General features: G+C 45.8%; 3 protein-coding genes across 6 annotated transcripts in view; 2 read left to right on the forward strand and 1 right to left on the reverse strand.

Moving 5' to 3' along the window:
- The window catches only part of Ctnnal1 (catenin alpha like 1), a 60,482-nt gene extending 46,438 nt beyond the window's left edge, over positions 1–14,044 (forward strand). For both annotated transcript variants that reach the window (XM_040738161.1, XM_040738156.1), the window contains exons 11-19: positions 1,342–1,492; positions 4,489–4,526; positions 8,178–8,228; positions 8,313–8,467; positions 9,247–9,295; positions 11,044–11,100; positions 11,699–11,812; positions 12,370–12,453; positions 12,577–14,044. In XM_040738161.1, coding sequence (XP_040594095.1) covers positions 1,342–1,492; positions 4,489–4,526; positions 8,178–8,228; positions 8,313–8,467; positions 9,247–9,295; positions 11,044–11,100; positions 11,699–11,812; positions 12,370–12,453; positions 12,577–12,636 — 759 coding nt within the window. In that variant the 3' untranslated portion in view covers positions 12,637–14,044. The remainder of the gene's footprint in view (positions 1–1,341; positions 1,493–4,488; positions 4,527–8,177; positions 8,229–8,312; positions 8,468–9,246; positions 9,296–11,043; positions 11,101–11,698; positions 11,813–12,369; positions 12,454–12,576) is intronic.
- Positions 14,045–14,394: 350 nt separating this feature from the next.
- Abitram (actin binding transcription modulator) lies at positions 14,395–21,352 on the reverse strand. 3 transcript variants are annotated; one of them, XR_005873971.1, is made up of 7 exons: positions 21,173–21,352; positions 20,036–20,087; positions 19,398–19,527; positions 17,989–18,065; positions 17,820–17,889; positions 16,873–17,729; positions 14,395–15,060 (listed from the first exon to the last, which is right to left on the reverse strand). XR_005873971.1 is itself a non-coding variant. In XM_040738169.1 (6 exons), the coding sequence occupies exons 1-6, from the start codon at positions 21,285–21,287 to the stop codon at positions 17,595–17,597; spliced, it is 579 nt and encodes a 192-aa protein (XP_040594103.1). In that variant the 5' UTR covers positions 21,288–21,352; the 3' UTR covers positions 14,395–17,594. The 3 variants fall into 3 exon arrangements, 1 of the variants encoding a protein (XP_040594103.1); XR_005873970.1 differs by having other exon boundaries at positions 14,395–15,830; XM_040738169.1 differs by having other exon boundaries at positions 14,395–17,729.
- A 289-nt stretch (positions 21,353–21,641) lies between these two features.
- The window catches only part of Elp1 (elongator acetyltransferase complex subunit 1), a 50,838-nt gene continuing 47,228 nt past the window's right edge, over positions 21,642–25,251 (forward strand). The window contains 2 exon segments of the mRNA XM_040738137.1: positions 21,642–21,774; positions 24,079–24,241. Of these exon segments, the coding sequence (XP_040594071.1) occupies positions 24,092–24,241 (150 nt within the window). The 5' untranslated portion in view covers positions 21,642–21,774; positions 24,079–24,091.

The following is a 25,251-nucleotide window of genomic DNA, read 5'->3' on the forward strand; positions in this document are numbered from 1 at the left end:
GGTGACTGGGTGACTGTGACTGGGTGACTGGGTGACTGTGACTGGGTGACTGGCCCCTGGTGTTCTTTCCTTCTCTCGATCCTTCCCCTCCCCCCTTCCCTAGAGGCAGCTCCAACTATCCCTCTCTCCTGCTTAGCGATTGGCCATTCAGCTCTTTATTAGACCAATCAGGTGTTTCAGGCTGGCAAAGAATCACAGTTTCACAGAGTTAAACAAATGCAACATAAAAAAATGCAGTACATTTTTGCATCATTAAACAAATATTCCACAGCATAAATGATAATAACACATCTTAAAATAGTATCCCATAACAGATATCAGTATGTAACAAACCACAAGAATACATTTCAGCTTAAGGAAATTAATTGTAAAAAAAAAAAAAAAAAACAAAAAACAAAAAAACATACAAATCAGGGCCAACCAGATGGCTCAGTAGTAAAGGCATCTGCTAACCAGCCTGATGATCCCAGGACCCACACAGTGCAAAGACTGAACCAACCCTGCATGCGGCTCTCTGATCTCCACACACACACCACCATGTGTGCACACACATGAAATAATAAATAAAAATATAAAAACTCAGTGTTAGTTTTAGAACAAGATTCTACTGGATGCATATTGTGGAACATGGAGTGACACAGGGTAGGTTGTCATGACATTTTATTGGGGGAGAAGTTACTTACATGGAAAACCAAGATAGGCCAGAACCAAAGGTCTGCTCGCTGCTCTCCAAGACTCAACCAGAACCCAAAGAGTGCGTCTCCTTCCCCCAGCTCTTTTATCCTTCCCCTACATTCTACGTACCTGTGACCACGCCCAAGTGGGCACTATGGGTATATCAGTTCTCTCCCTACAATTAGAAAAGAATTAGACTTAAAACAAAACTAAATTGTGTCAATATAAAGCATATATACATAGAAGACAATAAGCATATTTATGCATCAAACATCATGAATAGAAATAAGACTTTACACAGTATGACGAATTTCGATAAACAAATTATAAATCACCAGAAGATAAAATAATCTGCCTATATCCCATCCTAAGCATATCTATTCCATCTAAACGTAAACTTATCTGAAAGAGATGCCCAAGTCTGAACACCTCCTTCCAATCCCAACTCTAAATAATTGAAAACTAACTCTGAATAGGTGTAAATTATCCTTTAACGCTAGGGGTACGTAAGATCTCTCCCTACAAATGCAGAATAACACATTTTGCTATTCATGACTGATAACCAGAATCAGCCATGTCAAAGGTAAGTAAAGGCTTGATCAAGTCCAGCCTGATTCCAAGGGCTGAGATCTTAGAGATTGCACCCTGTTTCCCGTGTCCCCTTAGATCATTTCTGCTGCCGAGACATTGACGCTGCATCCATCCAGCAAAATCGCTAAGGAAAACCTGGACGTGTTTTGTGAGGCTTGGGAATCTCAGATTAGTGACATGGCAACCCTGCTAGGAGAGATCAGAGACGTGTTCCACGGAAGACGAGGTGAGAAACTGTCCACTTGTTGAGACACTTCAGCTCATTTATGTGTTACTTTAATACAGCTGTATTAGTGTTTTGTCTTCAGTGTTAGGCTTTGGATACAAAGTTACCTTGTTATATAGCCCAGCTGGGTTATTTTTATAGTAAGAAATAATGACAAAAGTATTGTTTTGTTCTTTTATATTACCTAATTAATAAAATTTATTAGACTACAGTGTGGTACATTTCTAAATTGGCATTCTAGTTTTCCTACTGAAATCAGGCCAGGTTTCTGTTTCTTTTACTTTTTTTTTGAGTTTTAGTGTAAAAGTTCTGGACAATACAGAACTTCTCTAATTTAATTCTCCTGAATTCCTAATGAAATGAATGTAATTATGTAACTTTTGAAATGCCTTCCTGTTGCTTGGGTGGAATCTCTTTCCTTGATGACTACATAGACTTGGGACATTGCCCGTGGCGGGTAAGTTCACTGGTATTTTTACACATGTAAAGCAGCATTGCACAGTGTATGGGACGGCATCATTATTACCCTGTATGTTAGTGTCACATGGTAGTTTTGTTCACTGCCCGTCATCCTGTGTCTTATGTTTATATGTCTGTCTGTATGTATAGATTTTCCCTATGAGTGGTTTCCATTAGTGTTAAAGCATGGCTTCTTAAAAATCACGTGCTATTTGGAATAACATCAAATTAAGTATTTTTTATTAGAGAAGAGCATTTAAGTGTTTTATACTAAAAATGGTCACATAGGATGAATGTTGAGTGACCTGAAATTAGGGCATTCTGTATCACTTGTTCTCCTTCCGTGTCCTTGGGCCAGCAAGCTCGCCATCAGCTGAGAGCAGAGGGCATCTGTGTCTCTCTCTGTGTGCTGATCCCTTAGCTGAGGGCCTGGGCTGCCCCTCCCTGTGTGTCTGGTTACTCAGTTTCTAGGCCATGGTGCTTGACCAGCACTGTGGTCTGTCTTTTCCCTTTTATTTGCCTAAAAAGAATTTAGAGTAATTGTGGTAGAATATTATTGTAAGGTGTGTGACTTTTGTTTATGCTGTATTTGTTTATCTCTGTGAAGCTGTGCCTGTCTAATAAAGAGCTGAACAGCCATTAGGGAGGTGGGAGCAAGGATAGGTGGGGCTGGCAGGCAGAGAGAATCGATAGGAGAGAGGAGGAAGAGGAGGACAGGGAAGAGGGGGAGGGGGAGAGAATGAGAGAAGAGCCAGGGAAGGACTATAGGGGCCAGCCCAGCCAGAGAGCCAGACAACCAGACAAGGAGAAAGAAGGAAAGAAAGACATACAGAAGAGAGATAAAAGCCCAAAGGGAAAAGGTACACAGGTCAATCAAGTTAAGAAAAGTTGGCTAAGCAACACAAGTTAAGGCTGGGCATTCATAAGTATCAATAAGCCTCCATGTGTATATTTATTGTGGGCGTTGGGTGGTGAGCCCCTCAAAAAGCCAGAAGAGTAAAAACATTTCCTACTACAAATGACCTTTTCCCTTCTTAATTCTGGGCCAAATTTCCAGTGGAAATTGGAATGGTAAAAGGATCCTAAAGCCGAGTGACTCCAGAAACACGAACCTCTGTGTATGTAAAATGGAAACAGGGTCACCGAGCCGGGGCAGCTGAACGAAAACAGCCGTGCAAACAGCAGCAACTGCTGTCTGTGGAGAATTCACTGTGCCGGGGCCTTTGGAAAGTGTCAGATGTGCATTTATTTACCGCATTCAATCTTCTTGGTAACCCAGGAGACAGAGTGTTTCTGGGGTTTATTAATGGTGAGGTAGACGTTTAAAGACACAGCAGGTGAGATCCTTACTGCATCTGAGTGACGCCAGGGGTGACGTTTTCTCAGGCAGTTAAACGCTACCTGGGCTCTAAGGTCCTCTCCTGGGAAGGAATGAACACTATGACAAAGGCTCTCAATTCTGCTCTGAACTCTCTTCCAAAGCCATTTCAGAAGGCTGGGGCGTTCTCAGGCTGCAGCGCAAAAGTAATGGAGGGTCAGGAACCCGAGCCCCTGCTGAGTGTCCTGCTTGGCAGCTGAGGGGAGGCTGTCTTCCTAGAAGAGATAGCTGAGGGTGACAGTCCGGTCAGAATGGAGTCCTTCATGCAGCACCTGGCTTCTGAGCTTCACACTTGCAACGTGTTTTAGGCTTTTCTTTTTGCTTGCTTTTTTGTTTTGTTTTTACTGTTTTGGGACCTTGGGGAAGTCCTTTCCCCTCAGGTTTCCAATTTAAAACCAGGAGTTAGAGTAGTTGAGAGTAAGTGAATGCATGGTGTGACTATTGCCATCCTTACCCATAGGAACTGATTGCTGAGCTGAGTGGCGCACACCTCTAATCCCAGCACTTGGGAGGGGAGGCAGGCGGATCTCTATGAGTTCTAGGCCAGCCTGGTCTACAGAAAGAGTTCCAGGACAGCCAGGGCTACACAGAAGAACTCTGTCTCGAAAATAAACAAACAAACAAAACCAAGAGCAAAGCATCCACTGGAAACTGATCTGCAAGCAGAAACATGGCAGGCAGGGCAGGGCTGACGCGGACATTGCACGTCATTTCACGGCTCCACACCTGTTCCTTACGTCGCCCCCCTGTCTTGTCCCTGGGGCTGTGCCACTCCTGAGTGACCACACAGTGTGGTTACTTGGAGATGGTGTGATTTGGCGTGTGGAGGGAGGAAGCACAGACACCGGTCCTGATGCGAGGATTCTGGTTTTGGGAGTGCTGCGTTAGGATCACTCTGAGGCTGGCAGGAAGCAGAAGTCGATCCCAATGCTCACTCTGCTTTTCCTTCTCCCTTTACTTGGTGTGGGCTGTGGGCTGCTGGTGTCTTAGAGGTGCAGGTGTCGACACTCTTCATGCTGTCCTGTCTGAATCACGTATAATCGACAGTCTGGATTATCACAACTAGTGTAATGTATTTATTTGCTATTTTAAAACCCAAATGTGAAAAATAAAACTGTATTAGTAGAAAAAGTTCTTAAGTGTTGTATGTTATTTGTAGGAGAGAAGTACGACCATCTTTCACTTCCAAGGCCCATGGTAAGTATAGGAGCTCTGCACACTCCAAAAACCATTTTCAGAATTCAGATTGTACTCTCTTTGCCTGTTGCTACACCCCTCCCTCAGCAGCAGGGGAAAGTCAGGACAGTGAATGCCCACTATTCAGTTACTACTCTGGGCAGCAGCCTACATGTGGGTTTGGGAGTTGAGAGAATAATGGAATCTGTGAAGTGGAAAGTATCTTTCTTTTCATATCTTTGGTTGAGTTTGCAAAGTAATGTTGGGATTATTTTCTGTATATGAAGACATTCATTGCCAGACTTGCTAGCACATGCCTTTAATCCCAGAATCAGAGAGGCAGAGGCCTTCAGGTAGGTTAGTGTGAGTTAAAGGACAGCCTGGTCAAAATACTGAGTTCCTGGGCCATAGTGAAACCTTGTTTCCAAAAAATAATGTTTATATGCTTTCTACATAGGCAAAAACATGCCCATGAGAAAGAAAATAGAGTAATCAATTAGCTGTGTAGTGGTCCCAAGACTCCTTTTAGGACTTCAAACTTCTGTCTTTTGGCTGATAGCCCTTAACATCATGTTATTCATATAACATTTTGGTGAACTCAGTGAGTCATTTGTAAATAACATTATGGAATTTATAATTGTGATTATAACTCAGGATATTTAGAAAACAGAGACTATGCAAAAATGCCACTTACCATGAGTACTCATCCTTTAAAGCAATCAAGTGCCCCGATAGATAGCCAGACTTCTAAGTGGAGGAACAAGAAACAAATCAAAGCAGACTGCAGAAGTTGCCGCAGAGAGAGGAAACCCTGGCGGCAGACGAGAAAGTGAAGGGCTTGAGACTGCCCTAGCGTGAAGTTAGAGCCATTTCCCCAGTCACAAAGAAAGGAGGACTCCGGTGTTCAAAGTACTAGGAGCTCAGACAGACAGATGGACCGGTCATCAAATACTCCTTGATCAGTTCCTGTTGGCCAGGTGTTACGTCAGGCCCTGGGTGGGAAAGTGCTGATTGATGAACCACACGGCTGAGGAGCTGAAAAATATCCTGTTTGCCGTGTATTTCTGTTGCCTAGAACTGGCTGGCCCAAATTTGATAACCAAAAAGTAAATCGGGTGATTCATTGCACCAGTGAAAAAGACAGGATGGTCTTTCAAACACATACCCAATTAAACATTTAGGTAGCTGTGCAAAAAAAAAAAGACATTTGTGAGGTTATTTTATTCAGTATGTCCCAAACATCATCATTTTATTACTTAACATGGAACTGCGGGGAACTTTTTAGCTTCTTTGTTGTCTTAAATCTCCAAAATCTGGGGTGTGTTATACACATAAAACACATCCTAATTCAGACTGGTCACATTGTGGCTAACAGCTGCTATATTAGATACTACATATTTAATCTTCTATAAAAAGAAAATGAAGAGAGGAGAGAGAATTTATTAATTATTAATAGTAACAGTAGTGAGTATCAGAAGACAGTTTGGACAGTAACAAGATAGACAATAAAACTTTTTTTTGTTTTTTTTGAGACATAGTTTATTATATTTTTGGTTATGAGATAGGGTTTCTCTGTGTAGCTTTGGAGGCTGTCCTGGAACTCGCTCTGTAGACCAGGCTGGCCTCGAACCCACAGAGATCTGCCTGTCTCTGCCTTCTGAGTCCTGGGATTAAAGGTGTGTGCCACCACCACCCAGCTCACAATAAAACTTTTATGTCTGTGGGAATAGTAATTGCAGTGGGAATGACTGATGCAGGGAAAGAGAACAGATGACAAGCCCAATCCTCAGATTTTCAGAAGGACGGGGCTGCAGAGACAGGAGTGCAAACTACTCTCACAGTGTGGTTCCCATTCCCGTGTATGGTGGCTCACAACCCCTGGAGCTAAAGCCTGACAGTTATCAGACACCCTTTTCTGGACACTGTGGGCATGCTCACACACGTGCGCGCGCGCACACACACACACACACACACACACACACACACACATGCACTTACACATATACACATACCACACACATGCATGCACACCACGCACACACATACACATACACATACACATACACACACCACACCCACGAATGCACACATGCACGCACATACACCATCATGGGTTGGTGCTGAAATACTTTTGTAAACTGAATAGAGGTAGAAGAAATCCAAATATAAAACTGCTAAATCACCTTGTGATTTTTTTGGGGGGGATGGAGAAATAGTTTTCTGTGCCTTAATTTATCCTCAACACAGTTTGGAACTATACGTTTTATCTAATTTTCCTATTTTAATTCACCTTGACTACAATAGATGACAATAGTTGTATCTACTGAATTTAATCAAATGAAGATACGTTGATTGCTTTAAGTGCTGTAAGTTGGGGCTTCTATAGCATATTTAGGGTAAGAAAAGACATCACACTGCTGGGCATGGAGTGCACATCTGAAGCCCTAACCCTGGGAAGCCTGAGAGACAGATTGAAGTCAGTCTGGGCTCTAAGACAGACAAAAGACAAAAGCCACAACAACAAGACAGGAAAAGAGAGAGTCCATGCTGTAGCTCACTGAGAAAGCACTTTCCTCTCACGGACACTCCCGGACTCCATCCCCAGTGCTGTGGGAAAAGACCCAAAAGACATCTCAGAACCTACTGGGTTGAATGGAAGGAAGATTTTATTGAACTTAGTGTCCCAACTCCCCATCTTTAGTGACAACATTTCAAAATATGAACCATTTCCTTAGTCGATTGTAGCACAGCTAACTTTAGAAAAATTCAGCTCGTTTTTAAGAGAGCAAACACAGAGTCTTGTGCTATGTATATTTGGAAATCTTCAACTTTATATAACAAACTGTATTTCCACATAGTGTCCACTAGGTGGGAGGCTGGATCACAATTTTAATTCGTTCATTCTTTTTACATTTATTTATTTTTCTGGGGTGAGGTGACGCCATCGTAGGTATGTGCAGGCCAGAAGACAGTGGGAAGAATTTGGGTCTCTCCTTCCACTATGTGAGTCCTGGGGACCAAAGTCAGGTTGTCAGGCCAAGGCAGCAAGGACTTCTGTTCCCTGAGTTATTATGCTGGTCCCATGCCACATTTTTTTTTTTTTTTGAGACAGGGTTTCTCTGTATTGTTTTGGAGGCTGTCCTGGAACTCACTCTGTAGACCAGGCTAGCCCCGAACTCAGAGAGATCTGCCTGCCTCTGCCTCCCGAGTGCTGGGATTAAAGGCGTGCGCCACCACTGTCCCGCTGTTAAAATATTCTTATTGTAACAGAGGAAGCAGTGAGCTTGGGGGACATTATCAGTGGATTCTGAGAATATTTTAGGTGTTGTCTTGAGGTCCCTAAAGACCTTGTGAAAGAGGAGGGTGGCTAGCAACACAGAAAACAGACCGCTGGACGTGCCCTGGCCTTCGTGCCCTGGCCTTCGTGCCCCTGGCCTTCGTGCCCCTGGCCTTCGTGCCCCTGGCCTTCGTGCCCCTGGCCCTGAGTTCCAAACACATGACATGCTCTAGCAGAAGTTACCTGGTAGAATGTTTACAAGTGTGGTTAGCTGCAGTTTAACTCCCTGGTGGGCACGGAAAGGTAGGGTCCATCACAAGTTCGTATGTTTTCTCTTACTGCCGTATTTCCTCACGATTAAGTGCTAAGATTTTCTAATCTTTTTATCGTCGCAGAAGAATAACTCAAACCTGAAATCGTCAAAGCCCGACAAGCTGGATTCCGAGGTAAGCTCTTTGTTGTCTTACATCAGTAACGACAGCTGTGAAACCTCCCTCCCGAGGACAGACTGTGACTGAGTGTGTGTGCAGGAGCAGGCCAGGATAGCAAAGCTGGGGCTGAAGCTGGCTCTGCTCACCTCCGATGCTGACTGTGAACTTGAGAAGTGGGGTGATCAAGAGAATGAGATCGCTCGCCACGGACGGAGCCTGTCCAGGATGGCCTACTCTCTGTATTTATTTACCAGGTGAGGCAGCAACATCCCGATTTGTTTACATGTTTGCTTATTCAGGTAGTTTTGAGACAAGGTCTCACACCACAGCTCACGCTGGGCTGGAACCTGCAGTAACGTTCCTGTCTCAGGCTGCTGAGTACTGACACTATGGGCGTGAACCAAAGATTGAGACGTGTGAGGGTCAGAGGCTAGCTGAAGCTCTGTGGGCTGGGATACACAGTTTGGGGACAGAAATAGTAAGGTTCAGGAAAACAGAATTCCTGTAGTACACGAATGTATAATGACGTGCGCACTTAGGCAGGTCTGTAATGTAATTATCTACTCGTGGTCAAAGCACACGTCGTTACTTTACGGCGGTGTCTGCACGTTTCCTCACTGGCTCTCCCATTTACCAAGCTAACCGAGGTACTCCTTGCAAGAATTGTCGGTTCTTTATGACTTTCATATGGCCCGTGTCACGGCTCCGGCTGCCCCTCTCAGCCTTCGTCAGAGAGCAGGACGTGTCTGCGGCCTCAGACATCATGTGTTTATTCATGAAGCAGAATGAAAAGGACAAAGAGCACTAATTAACTGGCCACTTTCTGTTTTCTTTGTATTCTGAAATTAACATATAATTTTAACTTAGTAAGTAAAGAAGTTGTTTTAAGAAAAAAGTCACAATATTATCAGTGTGTTCATGCTATTCTTTAAAAATTTGAGTTCTGCTAGAACACAGAATGCTCTAAAAGGTAAATGTTACATAAACCAAAGTCCAGGTAATATCTGTCTTCTAATAACTCCTTCTGTTTTAGAGGAGAGGGGCCCCTGAAAACGTCGCATGACTTAATTCATTTCCTAGAGGTATGTTTTGTTTTCCCAAGTACTCAGAGGGATAGTCTCGTGAAGGAGAAGAGAAAGGTGGTGGGGTGGTTGGAAAGCCTGCTCTAAGGCGCCCGTTGAGTGGGCGCGTTGTTGCAGGGTTGGAAGGGTGTGTGGGGTGAGATCATTTCAGAGGCGGAGCCAGTGCGATGGCCATGATCCCAGATGCACCTGGAGATGCAGGAGGCCATGCAGAGCGAGGCTGCGCCACAGGGAAGTGCTGTGGGCATCTCTGCAGGGCCCTGCTCCTCTCGCTTTCAAGTGTGGTGCTGGGGGTCCACTGAGAGCTGAGGAGCAGGAAACCGGGCATCACCTGAAAGCAAAGGCCAGTGTCAGGTTGGACAGAGTTTGGGGAGCTCTTGGCTTTCGTGACACTCAGTGAGACAGATGCTGCAGAGCTTGGGAACGTGGAATGATGAGGGAGGTGGGGAACTGAGTCATTCGGTGCCAACCCACGCTAAGAGAAAGCTGCTGCTTCCCCTTCCAGGGCTGGGAGAGCGCAAAGGGGGCTACCTCACCTTGGAGGTCAAAGGTCACCCTTTCTCCTTCCACACTCTTCACTAGTTAACTACCAGGACTATTTTCTCTCCCTAAATCATTCTGATCTTTGCCTTATTACTGTTGCCTGGTACATCTGTCCTCATTCCTTGCTGCTATGGTAGCACTGTAAGACGATGTATCACCATTGTTATCTGTACACCTGTACGTGAGTGCGCGAATGTGTGAATGTGTGAATGCCACTGTGCAGGGGGCCTCAGACGCCAGAAGAGGATGTTGGGTGTTGTGGCTGGCTCGGTGCTGGGAACTGAGTTTGGGTCTTCTGAGAGGGTAGCGAGCGCTCTTTCCAGCCATCTCTGCAGCCCCTGAGGGGGAGTTTTAAAGTGTCTCACGAGTTTGGCATTTTATGTGTCCTGACTGTTCCTCAAACTTTCTGGCCCGGGTTTTTGCTCCTCTCCACAGTCCTGTTCTCTTAATTGTAAAATGCAAGGAACAGACAAAATCTGAAAAATGTAACAGTCTGGATTGGTCCTCTCAGCTGGTATCTGGAAGCAAATTTGGTTATGGTTAGGTGGAAGCAGAATTCTCACCTGACCTCATTCCCCAGGATTCATGACTCATATTTGAGGATTGAAAAAAATAATGTTGTATTTTCTGACAATCTTCTACATGTACACGTGCATTTTGATCTTATTCTCCCCCTGCACTCCTTTCTCTAATCCCCTCCCCCTCCCTCAGGAACTCGATTTTCCTTCTCTGGTCATGACCTCCCTACTCTCATTTTTTTTAACCCACTATTCAATTGGGGTTGCTAGCATGTGTACAGGTATCAGATTATTTACTGAATCATGGACAAGTTACCAGGGGCTACACCCTGAAGAAAAATGACTCCCCTCTGTAACTGGAGATCTTATGAAATGATCCGGGAATCCTTCAGAAAGGAATAGGTAATCGTGTGGCTGTGGGTCCCAGGTTTGTGCAACTCTGCAGAATAATTGGATGTCTCTAGGTATAGAGGAGCCTCTTGGAGAATTTTTTTGTCTTAGGTCTGGGAAAATTTCTGATTTCAGCTAAACTCTTGTGTTTCCCATGGTACAATAAAAAAGTTAGGAGCTCTGGGGCTAATCTTAATGTCTGGGTGATTTTCCAACTCTGAGATAATTGAGCATATTTGTTTACCAGCCATCCAGAAGACATTGATCTCAAATATGGCCGTTTTCCTTCTCTAACAGGTTTTTGCTGCAGAGGGATTAAAGCTTACTTCAGATATACAGTCGTTTTCAAAACAGGTAATGCACGTCTACCTACCTGTCCAGGGCTAGTGATTTCACACACCAACACTGGAATATGTTACTAACACATGAAGGTACATAAGATCTAGGCAAGGCACAAATTCAGAAAACATTGTGTTACGTTATCCTGTTTTTGTTACTCTGTTATCTTGTGTACATTCTTGTGTGGTTATAAATACTCCTTGTGGGGATGGATCTAACCTGGTGGAAGACTTGGCTAGTGTGCACAAAGCCCTGGGTTCTCTCTGCAGGACCACAAAAGACAGAGTATAGCAAATACTCATGATTTGTATAAACTGTACATTACTATCAAACAAGCACTGTTTCATGATTTTGTTACTGACATCCTAAGAGATGCATTTCTTATTTTTGTATTTAAAAAAGCACTAAGGAAAAAAGAGAGAGCTAGGCTAGGTGTGGCATAACACTCAACAGATGAAGAGAGGTGGGTCTCTATGTGTTTGAGGCTAGCCTGGTCTACGTAGTGAGAACTAGGCCTTCCAGGGCTACATGTGAGATGCCATCTAAAAGTGGAAAACAGTATAAAAGATTGAGTTTTGTTGGGGTTGCAATAACTTCCTAAATTACATTTCAGCTAAAAGATGATGACAAACTTATGCTTCTCCTGGAAATAAACAAGCTAATTCCTCTATGCCACCAGCTTCAGACAATAACTAAGACATCTTTGCAGAACAAAGTGTTCCTAAAGGTAAAGCAGAGGGTGGGATATATGGGGAAACAGTTGAGAATATTTCACGACCATCTCCTTATCAGGTTAGCTCCAGCCCTTTGGGCTAAGTCTGTTCCATGCTTGCCTAAAAGCAGCTGCTCTGTGACTGACCTGGGAGAGGAGTCACCCAAATTAGATTTGAGGCTGCAGACCAGCACTGAGCAGCTACCTCTGAGTCCTTCGCTGGTTGTCTCTGCCTTGGAGTAGAGGCTCCTGTAATACACCTCAGGAGTTGGGGTGGGGTGTTAAGGATTGCCAAGTAGGGTGCACTGTCTGTGTGCCGAGCGTTCTGAGATGTTCCTCAAAGCGTAAATAGAACAGCTGCTGTTCCACCCTCTTTCCTGGGGCTCCCTGAAACAGACGTGAGACCAGGTAGTCAGTGCTGCCTGTGTTCTGGCGCCTCAAAGTGCCCTGATCTACACCTTTCAAGATCTCTTAGGCTTCCATGGCCGAGAAACTTCACCACTGTGAAACCAAATAGATGATAACATTTTTGCAGTACTGTTTTTGGAATGACACATGCTTCGTCACCATAGGTTGACAAGTGTATTACAAAGATAAGATCCATGATGGCTCTCGTGGTCCAGCTCCTGTCACTTTGCTATAAGTTCCTGAAGAAGGTGAGATGGCTTTTCTGTATTCAGCTTTCTCTTACTGACTTAATGGAAACGAGTGTGTGCACTAGTACTTGCAGTTTGTTTTCGGGGCACAGCTGAAGCTAACTGTCTCACCCTTTCCCCCAGGTGGAAAATAACAGGTGGGTCTCAGTGACGAATAAAGACGCCACGGATGCTAAAACTTGAGCAGCCTGCATTTCATCTCCGGAAAACCATTTGGCACAGCCGACCTTTTAAAAAAGCAATTGGTCCTTTGTTTTTTGAGAAATGCATCCGTTTTCTGAAATCTCTTTTTTTCCTTCAGACTAGAGAACTTAACATCAGTCATTGCTGTGGCAGTGCGAGTTTAAAGTAGAGACTCTTCAGGGTGTCCCTCCGCACACACCAAATATCCCGACTGTCTTAGTGACAGCTGAATCCCAAAGACGCGGTCAAAGCACACTCCCTTTGGCATCCTGAACTGTTTTATTTAAGCCGATTATCTACAACACTAATTTCAGCAGAAAATATACAGTGGCCTGGTTGAATGCAGAGTTTTAGACCTGCGGACTCTTCAAGTCTTGTAGAAGCAGGCTAAGGGTCCCTCAAATGCTTGGCCCTAGCCTTGCTAGCACTGTTGCTTCTAACAACCACCTCACTTAGTAAGGTCATTAGGCCACATCTGTCCCTTCATACTTCAGAGAGGAAAATAACAGAAATCACTCCAGAGAACCCTGGAGCAAGCTCAGAAGAGGAAACGGCTTTTACTCTAGCTGTAGTATGCATAGCTGACCACGTAGTCCTGGATAGTGGATGGAATGCTAAGTGTTTCTTGCTGGTTTAAGAACACAGTTTTGAACTGTCCTTCTCAGTACTGAGAAGTGCTGACTGGCAGGGGCAGAAGACAGAACATTAGAACCTTAAGATCCCAGATACCTGTGCTGTGTTTTATGTTTCTGGCCCTGGAATGCTCAGTCTCAGACTTAGGGCTTCACCCTCTTCTTGGGCTGGGGAATGGACTCTGCTGGTAACCTGTTTATTTATAAACTGTGTTGTAAAGCAAGGCCAGGGTTGCTCAGGAGATCGTTCCGCTGATCTGGTGTAGTTCAGAGTATTAGAAGAAGGGCTGAGGGAAGGAGCTCTCACAGGCTCAGCATGTGCTGCACAGAACTCTCGTCTCTTCAGCTACCATTACCGATGTCTACACAAGCATCCTTCTAAAGCAGTGGAGTAATCTTGCAGACGGCTGGTATGGGGCATGATTGAATGGAACCATCTCCTGTGAAATAGTCAGGATTGTTACCAACTCCTTCGAGTGAAAATTCTGATTTCTTTTTAAACTGAGGAGCAGGATGCTAACTCTACTGGATCTCAGTGGAAATATGTTAGCAATAAAGCAGACCCCTCAATAAAACTGTTAAGGGCCACCAGGTATGTGATAACAATGTCATTATCTTGGTCAACAAAATAGGGACTATCAATTAGTATTAAACATGGTAATGTACACTTCAATAAAAATTATGTTCAGTAACTGAATTCATACCAACTGATTTAATTTTGATCCACTGGGTTGAGAGCATACTGATCAGTAATAAAAAGTGTCCTTGCAACCTTACCATTTTGTGTGTCTAGCAGTGAAACAAAGTATCCTTTTAACTTGTAATAAAACTAACGAAGAAAGATACAATTTGTGGAACAGATATGAACTCTCACAGCATGAATCTCTGAGAATTTTTCTGCCACTCTTATGCGAGGCTCTGTTGCTGTGTGCTTAGTGTTCATCCCATCAGGTTATGAGAAGTTTGTCTTGTGAACTAAAAATATATTTTCGAAAATTTCCTTAAAAATATTTACAGAGTACCTTTACACACCTGAAAGTAGACTCAGGTGCCGTGCGTGCGTGCGTGTGTGTGTGTGTAAAATTATACCAACAGACGAGGACAATACTCACAAATCAGGCTTTCATCTGTATAAAACTACTTTATTTAACGGAAATTTGGTTTTAATCACCTCCAGGTTACAGGGAGCTACTTCTTTCTTCTCAATAAACTCTGCTTGGTTGCACATGAAATTTTTAAAAACAGGGAAATGAGCTGGGCGTTGGTGGTACACACCTTTAATCCCAGCACTCGGGAGACAGAGGCAGGCAGATCTCTGTGAGTTCAAGAGTAAGTTCCAGGACAGGCTCCAAAGCAATACAGAGAAATCCTGTCTTGAAAAACCAACAAAACAAAACAAAACAAACCCCCCCCCCAAACCAGGGAAATGACTAACAGTTACTACTTGTTGCAGCTCTTAACAAATCTTCATGATTTAAAGTCTTTTTGTTTTAAATTCAGTGTAAACGTCTAATTTCAAACCAGAACTTCAGAGCTGATTTTTCTAATTAGACAATGTAAAACCCTTGCTCTGCACTAAGATCTGTGCCTCCAGATGACAGACTCGCATACCTTCACTACTACAAACTAGCTGTCCATAAAATGTGCAAGATGGAGTCACCTCCACGCGCAGGCGGGAGCCAGCTCCACACTGCAGCTCAAGTCTCCCGTTTGCTAGTAGAGCCCTCGCACACTTTCAAAGCGTTTCCATGTCGAGTAGAAGGCAGACTCACGTTCCCGTTTCTCCAGCAACCTAGAGGGAAGAAGCCACAGCAGAAGAAACAAGGCTGGGCTTTCTCATCGCGCTTTGAAGCAGATTCGGGAGGGATGGACAGTTACTTTTAACAAAGTATTAAATTATTAATAATTAAGGCAAGGGGCTGGAGAGATGGCTTAGAGATTAAGAGCACCGGCTGCTCTCCATGGTGCCTGGGTTCACTTCCTAGCGTGGCTCACAACCATCTGTGCTTCCAAGAACTCTGATGTCTTCTTTTGGCATCTACAGGCATTGCATGAATATAATGCACATGCATATATATGGGAAAACACATTAAAATTTTTTGAGGCAGAAGCAGTAAGTGTGCCACAGCATTCAAGTAGGAACTGTGGTAACAGGCGCTACTTACTTACTCCCAGGTTATAGGAATGCAAAGCTGTTCAAAATGTTTCTCAAGAGCTTTGTTTTTAATCAGAAAAATATTCCTTGTTTTGTTTGCCATTTCTTAGAGAAATGAGAGGAAGAGAGTTGGGGCTAGGGAGATGGTTTTAGTCAGTAAAGCTTGCCTCTTGTTGTAGATTGAAGGAGAAATGTTCCCCATGGTCCCATGGATTCAGAGCACTTGGTCCCTAGCTGGTGGCACTGTAGGGAATGTTACAAGCTTTAGGGTGTAGTGACTTGCTGGATGAGGTGTGTCACCAGGGCAGGGTTAGAGTTTATAACCTTGATCCATTCCCACATCACTGTGTGCCTCCAGTACGTGGTGGTCTTGGGGTCTGCTGCCATGGACATCTAGCCCCCTGGAACTACAAGCCAAGAAAACCTCTTTAGTTGGTTTGGTCATGGTGTTTTAGCACAGCAACAGATAGGTAACTAATATAGACCTTGGTACCAAGAAGTCAGGTTGTTGTGAGAAAAAAAAAATGTGACCACGTTTTTCCCCCCAAACAGGGTTTCTCTGTGGCTTTGGAGCCTGTCCTGGAACTCACTATGTAGACCAGGCTGGTCTCGAACTCACAGAGATCCGCCTGCCTCTGCCTCCCGAGTGCTGGGATTAAAGGCGTGCACCACCACTGCCCGGCATGACCCTGTTGTTTTTTGGAAGAACATAGAAGACTGGAAGTTTAGGCCAGAAAAATGGTTGAATAATGAGCATCGTGAAACAAGATTTTCTGTTTTGAACCTAGAAGACTAGAGTGTTGCAGGAAATGTAAACAGTAGAGGCCTGTCTCCTAGGTTTTGGAGAGAAACAATGTCTCTATTAGCAAAGTGGCTAGAGGCAATTTCCATTTAAGTGATCCTTTGACAAAGAATCTGGTTACTTTTTACCCAAGTCCTGAGAACTGACATGAAGTTGAATCAAAGTAATGGACTACTTTTTCTGGCATTAGATATTTAAGGTAGTGCAACCTTGGCCAATGAAAATGAGCATGTGAAACATCTTGCCAAGGAGAGCTGTGCACAGCAGAGCCATGCAACAAATACCTACGGTGCAGGCAGCAATGCTGGAGGGGCCGTCAACTAATCCCTTTGAAGCCAAACCCCGACAGTGGACACGCAGTGCAGGGTTTGCTTTGGTTCAATATTTCCTCACTATGCCCATCCTTCCTTTTGGGGTGGGAGCGCGCATTCCGTGCCACTCTATGTGGGAAGCATGAAACCGATCTTTTGATTTACCGGGGGACACAGGAGACTGCATTTAGTCTTAGAGGAGACTTTGGACCTCATAACAGGAATGGCTATGGGGATTTTTGATACTGGATTAACTGCATTTTGCGTGACATGCTATGGTCCTTTAGGGATCATGAGAAGAATGTTGTAGATTTTTAAAAACCCCCACAGACTTACGTGTTGGAACAGCTGGTCCCCGGTTTGTGGAACCTTCAGGACAAGACGTCTCGCTGGGGAAATGACGTCACCAGGGGCAGTGAGCAGCCTTACCCGACTGCCATTCTCTCTCTGCTTTCTGCGCTCTCTCCGCGCCCCACTCTTGTACCATTCCTTCCTACTGGGGTGGACATCTAGTACTCTAGAACCACAAACCCACGTAAACTCCTGTTGGATTGCTTTTGGCTATGGTATTTTATCACAGGAATTGAAAAGTAGTACACCTTGAACACGCGAAGACCTGAGTTTGGGGTTTCTGGCCCACATAAAAGCTGGCTATGGAGTGTGCACTTGTAATACTAGCCTTGCAAGATGGGAGGCAGAGGTGATGGGTGCCTCCCTGGAGGTTCTTGGCAAAGTTCTAAGGCAACGGGAGCCTGTCTAGCAAAAGGTAAAAAGCACATCCAAAGTTGTTTTCTGATGTACATATGCAAGCAAACACCCACGACTGCACTTCCCAACACCCAAAGCGGGTACCCAGGCAAGGCAGATCTGAGAGCTGGACTACAGATGGGGACCAAGGCTTGTGGTGTCAGGACAAAGGAGGGGAAGTAGGTTAGATGAAGAGTTAGGCTTCTCCTGTGGCCATGTGCGAGGAATACTTCAGATACACTTGCTTTCTTCAGTGCCGCGGTGGCTGAGGCCAGGCAGGGCGAGGATCCTATGCTGTCTCCACTCAGGGCTCAAGGCGTGGCTGCAGCATTATTTCTTTTTACTACGACCTCTTCATACTGTTGCTGCGTCAGTAACCCTTCTGTTATGCTTTTACTTTCTTCAAATTTGGGTAACACAACTGCAATGTAGCCTTCAGTGGAGGGCTGGGGGTGAGGGGGAACAGAACACTTAGTATTGTCAAATGACCTCTAAAGGCCTGTGGGCAGCGCTATGCCTTCCCCACTCTCCTTTACCTTTTCTTGAAGAAGAGACGGCCGATGAAGAATATTTTCATTCACTTCCATCAACCGGCCTCTAATACAGCTATTTAAAAAAAAAGGATTTTTAGAAAAAAAATGGCCAGCAATTGTTTACTCTAGTGAACATGGGCATCTGTGTTTCCGCAGCTATAACCCTGCTTACCTAGATATGGTGTACTCTTCTCCATCGGAGCAGTGAATTTTACACAGAGGTGCGAGCTCTGTTAAAAACTGTGCCCCCTGGTAACGAGATAGAAGCAGCAAACTGACTGTGTGTTAACATTTCTCTGACACACCCCTCACTATTAAAACAGGACCCAGTCTTGGAACTGGTGTTTTACAGAAAAATGATTTAAGTGCATAAAACTACTCATGTACTTCAACATAACAACCTACTATCTGCTAGGTACCATCTTTTACTGGGTCATTTAGTTACAGGCTAATGATGCATTTTTTTATTGCCAATGAGAAATCTATATATGGCCAGTTATAAAGATTTCAACCTATAGGATAATCCACTGCTAATCAACCTACAGGGTAAAATTCAATACAACATATGGCAGCAATATCCTACATAGTTTCGTTAAGAGCCCTATCTTCCACGGGGTGTGGTGGTATACAGGTTAGACAGGGTTATAGAGTTGAGACCCTGTCTCAAAACAAAAACTAAAAATATCCACAAGATCCCTATCTTTTATATCAGAAAAGGAACTTCTTTACAGGGTCAACCACTCTCCAAGACTTTTTTAAGAAGGAGTACTTTTGTAACTAAAATACAAAAAACTATTTCCTGCCCTTGGAGAGGACCCGGGTTCAGTTCCCAGTGCCCACATGGTAGCTCACAACTGCCTTTACTTCAGTTCTAGGGGATCCGACAAGCTCTCCCTACCTCTGCAGGCTCCTGCACGCACGCACGCACGCATGCACACACACACACATGAATGAATGAAAGCAAAAACAGTATGTTCTATTAAACCCCACGAAGCTAACTGAAGTATGCCTTTTAACCATTTGTGCCATATTTTAACATACTACCCCATAGCACATGCAATGTTTTAGATGCTCTGGAAGGTGGGTGAGTCGGGGGCGTGACAACTATCTATAATCAGGCAAATGAGAGTGCTTCATGCCCTCTTTTTACCAACTTTTCCTATAGTGAACATAGTTTGCTGGAGCCAAGATTCCTTCTTGGTTTTGGGAGTTTCGTTATGTAGCCGCATCCAGCTAGTACTTACTATATAACTAACTCTATATGGCCTCGTCCTTCCAATTGTGCTACCTCAGCTACCCAAGAGCTGGGATACCAGGTAAAAGCCCACATTCCATCTTATTTCTCTGGAGGTAAGAACGAAGACACAGAATCTGTTAGACATTATACTCCCTAATACCTTTCTTCTTCTTCTCCTCCTCCCTCTCTCCCCCTCTCATTTTGTGGGGGTGGACATTGTTTTTGCTGAAAATGATTACATTGAACTTCCAGAAAAAGTCTGCTCATGGCTAAGTGGATCCATTATAGCACAGATATAGAAAAATCTCAATAGGAAAAAAAATTACGGAATTACAGGTACATACCCGCTTAAATTTCCCAGATACTTTGTTCTGAAGTCTGCTGCAGTTGGTACTGATCTGATAGGAAATACTTTGGATAGTTTTGCCACTCTGAAGAACGGGATGAGATCCTGCCAGCGTGATGACACATATCCTACAGGGAGGAGAAAAAGGCAATCCTGTTCCTGCATGGCTGCAGACTCCCTCCTATAACGGTATTCTCACTGAGAGATGACTATCCAACTGAACTTCATTCAGTTCACTTATCATCTCTTTCTCTCGACTGTAACTGGAGCCTAAGTGTAGCATGGGGAGTGCGCTAAGGGAACAGAAAAACCTAGGACTGAATTTCCTTCCCAGGAAGGGGACCAGTACCACAAGCCTTACAGTAACCCTAGGGTAGATGGGACACAAGTGATGCCTGTGTATACAGGACATGACATATGCTTCCACAGTGAGCCATTCCACAGCGTCTGGAACTCCAATGGCTGGCACAGGTTGGCTAAGCAGTAAATGACTGAACAAGACCTGTACCTGCCACCACAGTCCTATAATGCCATCTCAACACAGTAGGAGACAATTGCTCATATCCAGTCCAAGACTACGTCAGGCTAACCACCAGAAGAAAAGGGCTGACAATCCAGAATTCCTGGTTGGCTTACCGGTTGGAGTGCTGTAGCACACAGTGGTCCTCACAGGGTTTCCCTTTAACATCTGGAGGGACAAATGAGGTGTTGGCTCTTGAAATGGCATTTGCTATTACCACGCGATTACCTTCTTTGGTTCGTGGAGATAGTTCATTACGAGGCTAAGACTCATGCTGATGACAACAGTCAAAATAAATAAAGGCTACGGGGTGCCTAAGTGGCCTAATCCAGATAGAATCATTTATTCAATGTTAAGGCAGGCAAGGTTATTGGCTCCTCCATCCTGTCACTTTAAAATGAGTCTACCAATTGTTTCTATTAGAGGGACACTACTGTAAGCACCACGTTGCTTCCATTGTGGTGGTGTTTGGTGGGGCTTTTTAAAAAAAATGGTTTGTTTATTCATTCTTATTTTAGGTGCACTGGTGTTTTTCCTGTATGTCTATGTGGGGGTGTTGTACCCCCTGAAACTGGTTACAGGCAGTGGGAAGCTGCCATGTGGATGCTGGGAATCGAACCCAGGTCCTCTGGAAGAACAGTCAGTGCCCTTAACCGCTGAGCCATCTCTCCAGCCTCAAGGGCAGTCTTCAAGTTATGCAAACATCACATTTGGGGAAAATTCAGTCCTGAGGAGAGCCACTTATCCTAAATTTGGCCCAGTCTTTATCTGTTGGTGCGTGCGTCGGTCCATCAGTTTCCTTGAAATCAAAAGGCTAAAACAAGAGGAAGGTTAGAGAAGAATTCCCAAAGGCAGCATCGAGATTTTTCTGGGCACACAACACAGAACACCAGGGAAAGCCTGCTCGGAAACTGCAAGTGTGGGCAATCCGAGCGGCTTCTGAACACTAGCTTAGCTTCTCTTTAAAAGTTCTCTCCAGTCTCCCCGCCTCGGTCCAGGACTGATCCCCCAGAGGCGCGCAAACGCTAGGCAGCAGCGTGAGCCCAGAAAGACCAACGCGGGGGTCCCCAGGCTTAGTTTGCGTCCTCTCCTGCAAGCAGCCCACACAGTCGGGGGCGCCCCCCCAGTGCAAACCCGTATTCCTCCCGGGGCCGGGAAGCTCGGGTCAGGGGACGAGCAGGGACGGCTCACACCGCTAAGCAGGAGCTCGCCCGCGCGGGAGGGCAGCGCTCGCCGCCGCCGCTCGCACTTACCCGCCTTGTACCAGCGAGTGAAGTACCGGTCCACCAGGGAGGGCGCCGCGGGCACGGCGGGCACGGCCGCCTCTGGCCCCGGCAACCCTGCAGCCGAGCACCCGAGATCTTCCATCCAGCAGGTCCAGGCCAGGAAAGAGGCACGTTCCGCGCGGTAGCTCCGTGCGCAGGCGCGCAGCGCGCTCGCCCGCCCCGCCCCCGTCCCCGCCCCCCTCCCCAGGCTCCCGCACTCCGGGGCCGGCGCTCAGCAGCAGCGGGACAGACACAGCCGGGAGGGACCCAGAGGGCTGACGGACGGACGGACCGCACGCGGCGGCGGCGCACAGCACGACCCCACGGGCGTCCGCACCGCCCGCTGAAGGCTCCGGAGAGCAGGCCACGCCCCCGCGGTGACGTCACGCCCGCGCGCCTCGTGGGTGACGCCGCCGCGCCTGCGCCGCCTCGCTTGGGTGCTCGCCTGCAGGTCTCTCGGTCCCTGCGTGCTTTGGCATCCGTGTGTCTGTCTCCCGCGTCCATCGGCCGTCCGGTCCCCGGCCCAGTGCGTCGACGTCGTCGTCATCGCCGCGAGGAGGCGAGGGTGTAGTCCCGCGAGGGCGTCTCGGGTGAGCGCTCGCCGGAGCGCGGCCTGGTCCCCTGCCCGTCCGGGGGATGGGGTGGGGGAGGTGGGCGTCCTAGCGCGAGGGCGGCCTGCTCCGCCTCTCTTCTCTGCACAGCCGCTCCCGCAGGCCATCCCGGGACGCTGCGGGGGCACAGCTGCCGGGGCGGGCGGTCCGGGCCCCCGGCGGCGGGAGTTCTTGCAGCTGGGAGGTGAAAACCTCCACCAGGGATTGGTCACAGCCCGCCGCGGGAGAGGCTTCGCTGCCGCTCTCGCGCCTGAGTCTCTCCTGTTGGAGTGGCGTGCTTGCCTGGCTAAGCCGAGGCTTCTGTGGTGGCAGCGATCGGATCGCGTAGTCTTTTTGTCTTTCGGGCGCGATTTCCGATGCAAGTCACGTAGCGGATCGTGGGTGCCGTGCAAAGGGATTCGTTGTGTGTGTCGAGGGCCGCGATGACAGCCAGCGAACGCGCCTCCGTGTGGAAGCGAGTGAGGAGGAGGCAGGCCGCTTTAGCTTGCGGTGACGCAGGTGACAGTGAGGCTCAGACCAGGGTGAGCTGGGTTTTTTGTTTTTTGGGTGTTTTATTTTTTTGGTGAAAGAGTAGCAGCAGGTTCTCTTATCTTTCAGTTTGCATTTCTCACGTGCCTACAAGGGCCAGCTTAAGATAACACCAGGAGATAATGAGTGTGATTTTCAGTTCGGACTCGTTCAGTTACAGCTAGACATACAGGTTTATTTAATCTTCCTCTTAGTTAGCCACACAGTCTATATGCCCTGTTCATATGGGAGAGAATGGAACAGTGGTCAAATTATTAGGACATGGTCAGTGTTGGACGGTAGGACCCTTAGCACATATGTGGATGGGGAAGAGTTCAGTTCATCGAGCGAGGGGAGTTGGACTTTTAACAGCTTATGATCCTAGAAGTACTTGGAAGATACTCTTTTCCTAACTTTGAAAGCATTGAGGACCGCACTGGGCTGTGCTCCTCTGAAAAGCTAAAGGAGTGAGGATTATGGGTGTGACAATTCAGAGAAGTCGGTTTTGATGGTTAAAGGATTGGGGCACTGCCGGTTGTTGGTGGCGCACTGGGGAGGCAGAGGCAGGAGGATCTCTGTGAGTTCCAAGCCAGCCTGGTCTACATAGTGAGTCCCAAAAACAGTACAGAGAAACCCTGTCCCGAAAAACCAAACCAACAAACAAAAAGAAAAGGATTGGTGCATTAGGGAGATTAATAGGCTTGCCTTGTACCATGTATATGAAATGCCCATGGGATCTCCTATAACTGGAGTTATGGATGATTGTTAGCTGTTATGTAGGTGCTGGGAATCGAACTCAGGTCCTCTGGAAGAGCAGCCCGTACTCGTTAACCTCTGAGCTATCTCTCCAGACCTGAGCTCAGTGTTTTGTTTTGTTTTTTTTTTAACTCAAATTGTTTTGGTGTGTTTATCAGTTGGAGTCCATTCTGAAGAGTAGAGGGCACATAGTGTTTCAGCAGGGTTTATTATGAAGAATTATTTAGACAGCTGTTTGAGGAAGACAAAGTGAAGGGAACGCTGAAACAATTTAGAAGGCACGCTGAAGGAAGCATCCCCTGTGGGTAGGGATTAACACCCTGTTGGCATCATCAGGCTCTACCCCTTGGTAGAAAGTCCCTGTAACCCTAGGTCTCAGACTTTAGACTGATGCTCAGAATCTCAGGATGAGGCCTGGGGCTGGATTTCTGTGTCTGGAGATGTAGCATGCTTGATTAATGTGCCTATCTCGGGGATGACAATGTAAGGTTGGCTCTGAAAGTACCAGTGACTGGGTCTCAGCGTCCCTGTAAAGGTAAAGGCCCATTGCTGGACTGGTCGTCACAGTTACAGACAGATAATGGGAAGAAGTAAGTCCTCTCAATTTGCTATTGCCTCTGTTGTTTGATTCCTGGGTTCTGTGGACCTGTGCAGGGCAGCACAGCTTTTGATGATTAAAATCCAAGTTCATAGAGAGGGATGTGGACAGTGGTGATTGGATCATGGCAACAGTAGTAGCCTATGCTGCGGTTATCCTTTGGTTATGTCTTCTGGTTTAACGTGTAGCTTAATCTCTGCCTTAGTGCTGTGAAAAGCTGAGACTTTAGGAAGTGACAGTGTGGTTGTGTCTATGCCGGTGTGTTCAGGTAGCTCCTCCCCGCCCCCCATGATTCTAACGGCCATGTCTCTACCTCCCAAGTCGTGCTCGATGTGCGTGTGGCCATTTGTCACTGTTAAGGTTGCCCTTTCTCTTTCCGGCATTAATGTTTCATCAAGGGAAATCTGGGTTCTCTCCCTCAGAAATCGCTCCATCATGAGAAATCTGAAGTTGCTCCGGACACTGGAATTCAGAGAAATTCAAGCACCTGGGAAACCTCATTGCTTCTCTCTCCGAACTGAGCGGGGGACAGTGCTCATCGGCTCAGAATGTGGGCTGATTGAAGCAGATCCTGAGAAAAGAGAGGTAAGTCACTGATGAAGATGCCAGCTCCTGGCTTGGCCCTGTACTCGTTTTTTCTTCCAAACTTCCTCTCCCTATTAAATCCAAAGCAATTTACATATTCCTGCACAGTCGTCCTCTGCTGTTTGTAGATGGCAGATATAACTTAAACAGTAGCCAACTTTTTGCTAATTTTGGAAGACAAGTTGGCAAAGCTTTGGCCTCACATTTTATATGGGTTCCTCACATTTTACCCTGCATTATAATAGTGATCAGTTAGGAATGTACATGAATGCTGTCCGTGGAACTTTCAATTGTATTGATTTTGTGGTGCTGTGATTTGTAACTTCCTACTCTAGACTTGTAGTTTTTGAAGCATGTTTAGACCTCTGACCCAAACTGACTGAAATCCCAGTCCTTAGTGCTGGAACTTACTATGGACATTTCTGAAGATTGTAAGTTGATTTCAGTATGTTCCCTTGGTTATCTGCTGCTGCTCCTGTGGTTTTTTTGGGGGGGGGTTCCTTGTCTTTGACCTGTAGAAATCTTAGGAAACTGCATTTAGGGGGCAGGGCATGTAGCCCAATGGTAGAAGCCCTGGATTTGATTTCCCCATTGAAAAACGAATGAATGTGAATAAAGAGCATAGTCATTAGCCTTAATTTTTAAACAGACCATAGTTGTTTTTGTGTTTGTTTTGCAAAAAGGTTATGTTAGCTGTTTTTGTTAAAGACAACAGAGTTGTATTATTTCTGAAGTGAAAGTTTGAGTTTTAATCTAGGGAAAATACTTGGAAGGCTTTTATGTTATAAAATAATCATTAAGGCTAGAGAGATGGTTGAGCAGTCAGGAATACTGACTACTCAGGACCCCAGTTTGGCTCGCAGCACCCATCTGGCAGCTTACGACCATCTGTAACTCCAGTTCCAGGGAATCCCACACACTCTTCTGGCCTCAGACGGCACCAGGTATACATATGGTACACATACATACATTCAGACAAAACACTCACACACATAAAAGTATATAAATCT

This window comes from Mesocricetus auratus, unplaced genomic scaffold, assembly GCF_017639785.1.
Source record: "Mesocricetus auratus isolate SY011 unplaced genomic scaffold, BCM_Maur_2.0 Super-Scaffold_6730, whole genome shotgun sequence".
In the NCBI taxonomy this organism is placed as follows: Eukaryota; Metazoa; Chordata; class Mammalia; order Rodentia; family Cricetidae; genus Mesocricetus; species Mesocricetus auratus.

Excerpts from the sequence above, each read along its gene's own strand:
- Abitram (XM_040738169.1), bottom strand. The coding sequence starts at position 21,287 with ATGGAAGATCTCGGGTGCTCGGCTGCAGGGTTGCCGGGGCCAGAGGCG. Across the intron at positions 18,066-19,397 it reads TATCTGGGAAATTTAAGCGG|GGGGCACAGTTTTTAACAGA; the intron begins GTATGTACCTGT and ends TCTCGTTACCAG. Across the intron at positions 17,890-17,988 it reads GAAGAGTACACCATATCTAG|CTGTATTAGAGGCCGGTTGA; the intron begins GTAAGCAGGGTT and ends TTTTTTAAATAG.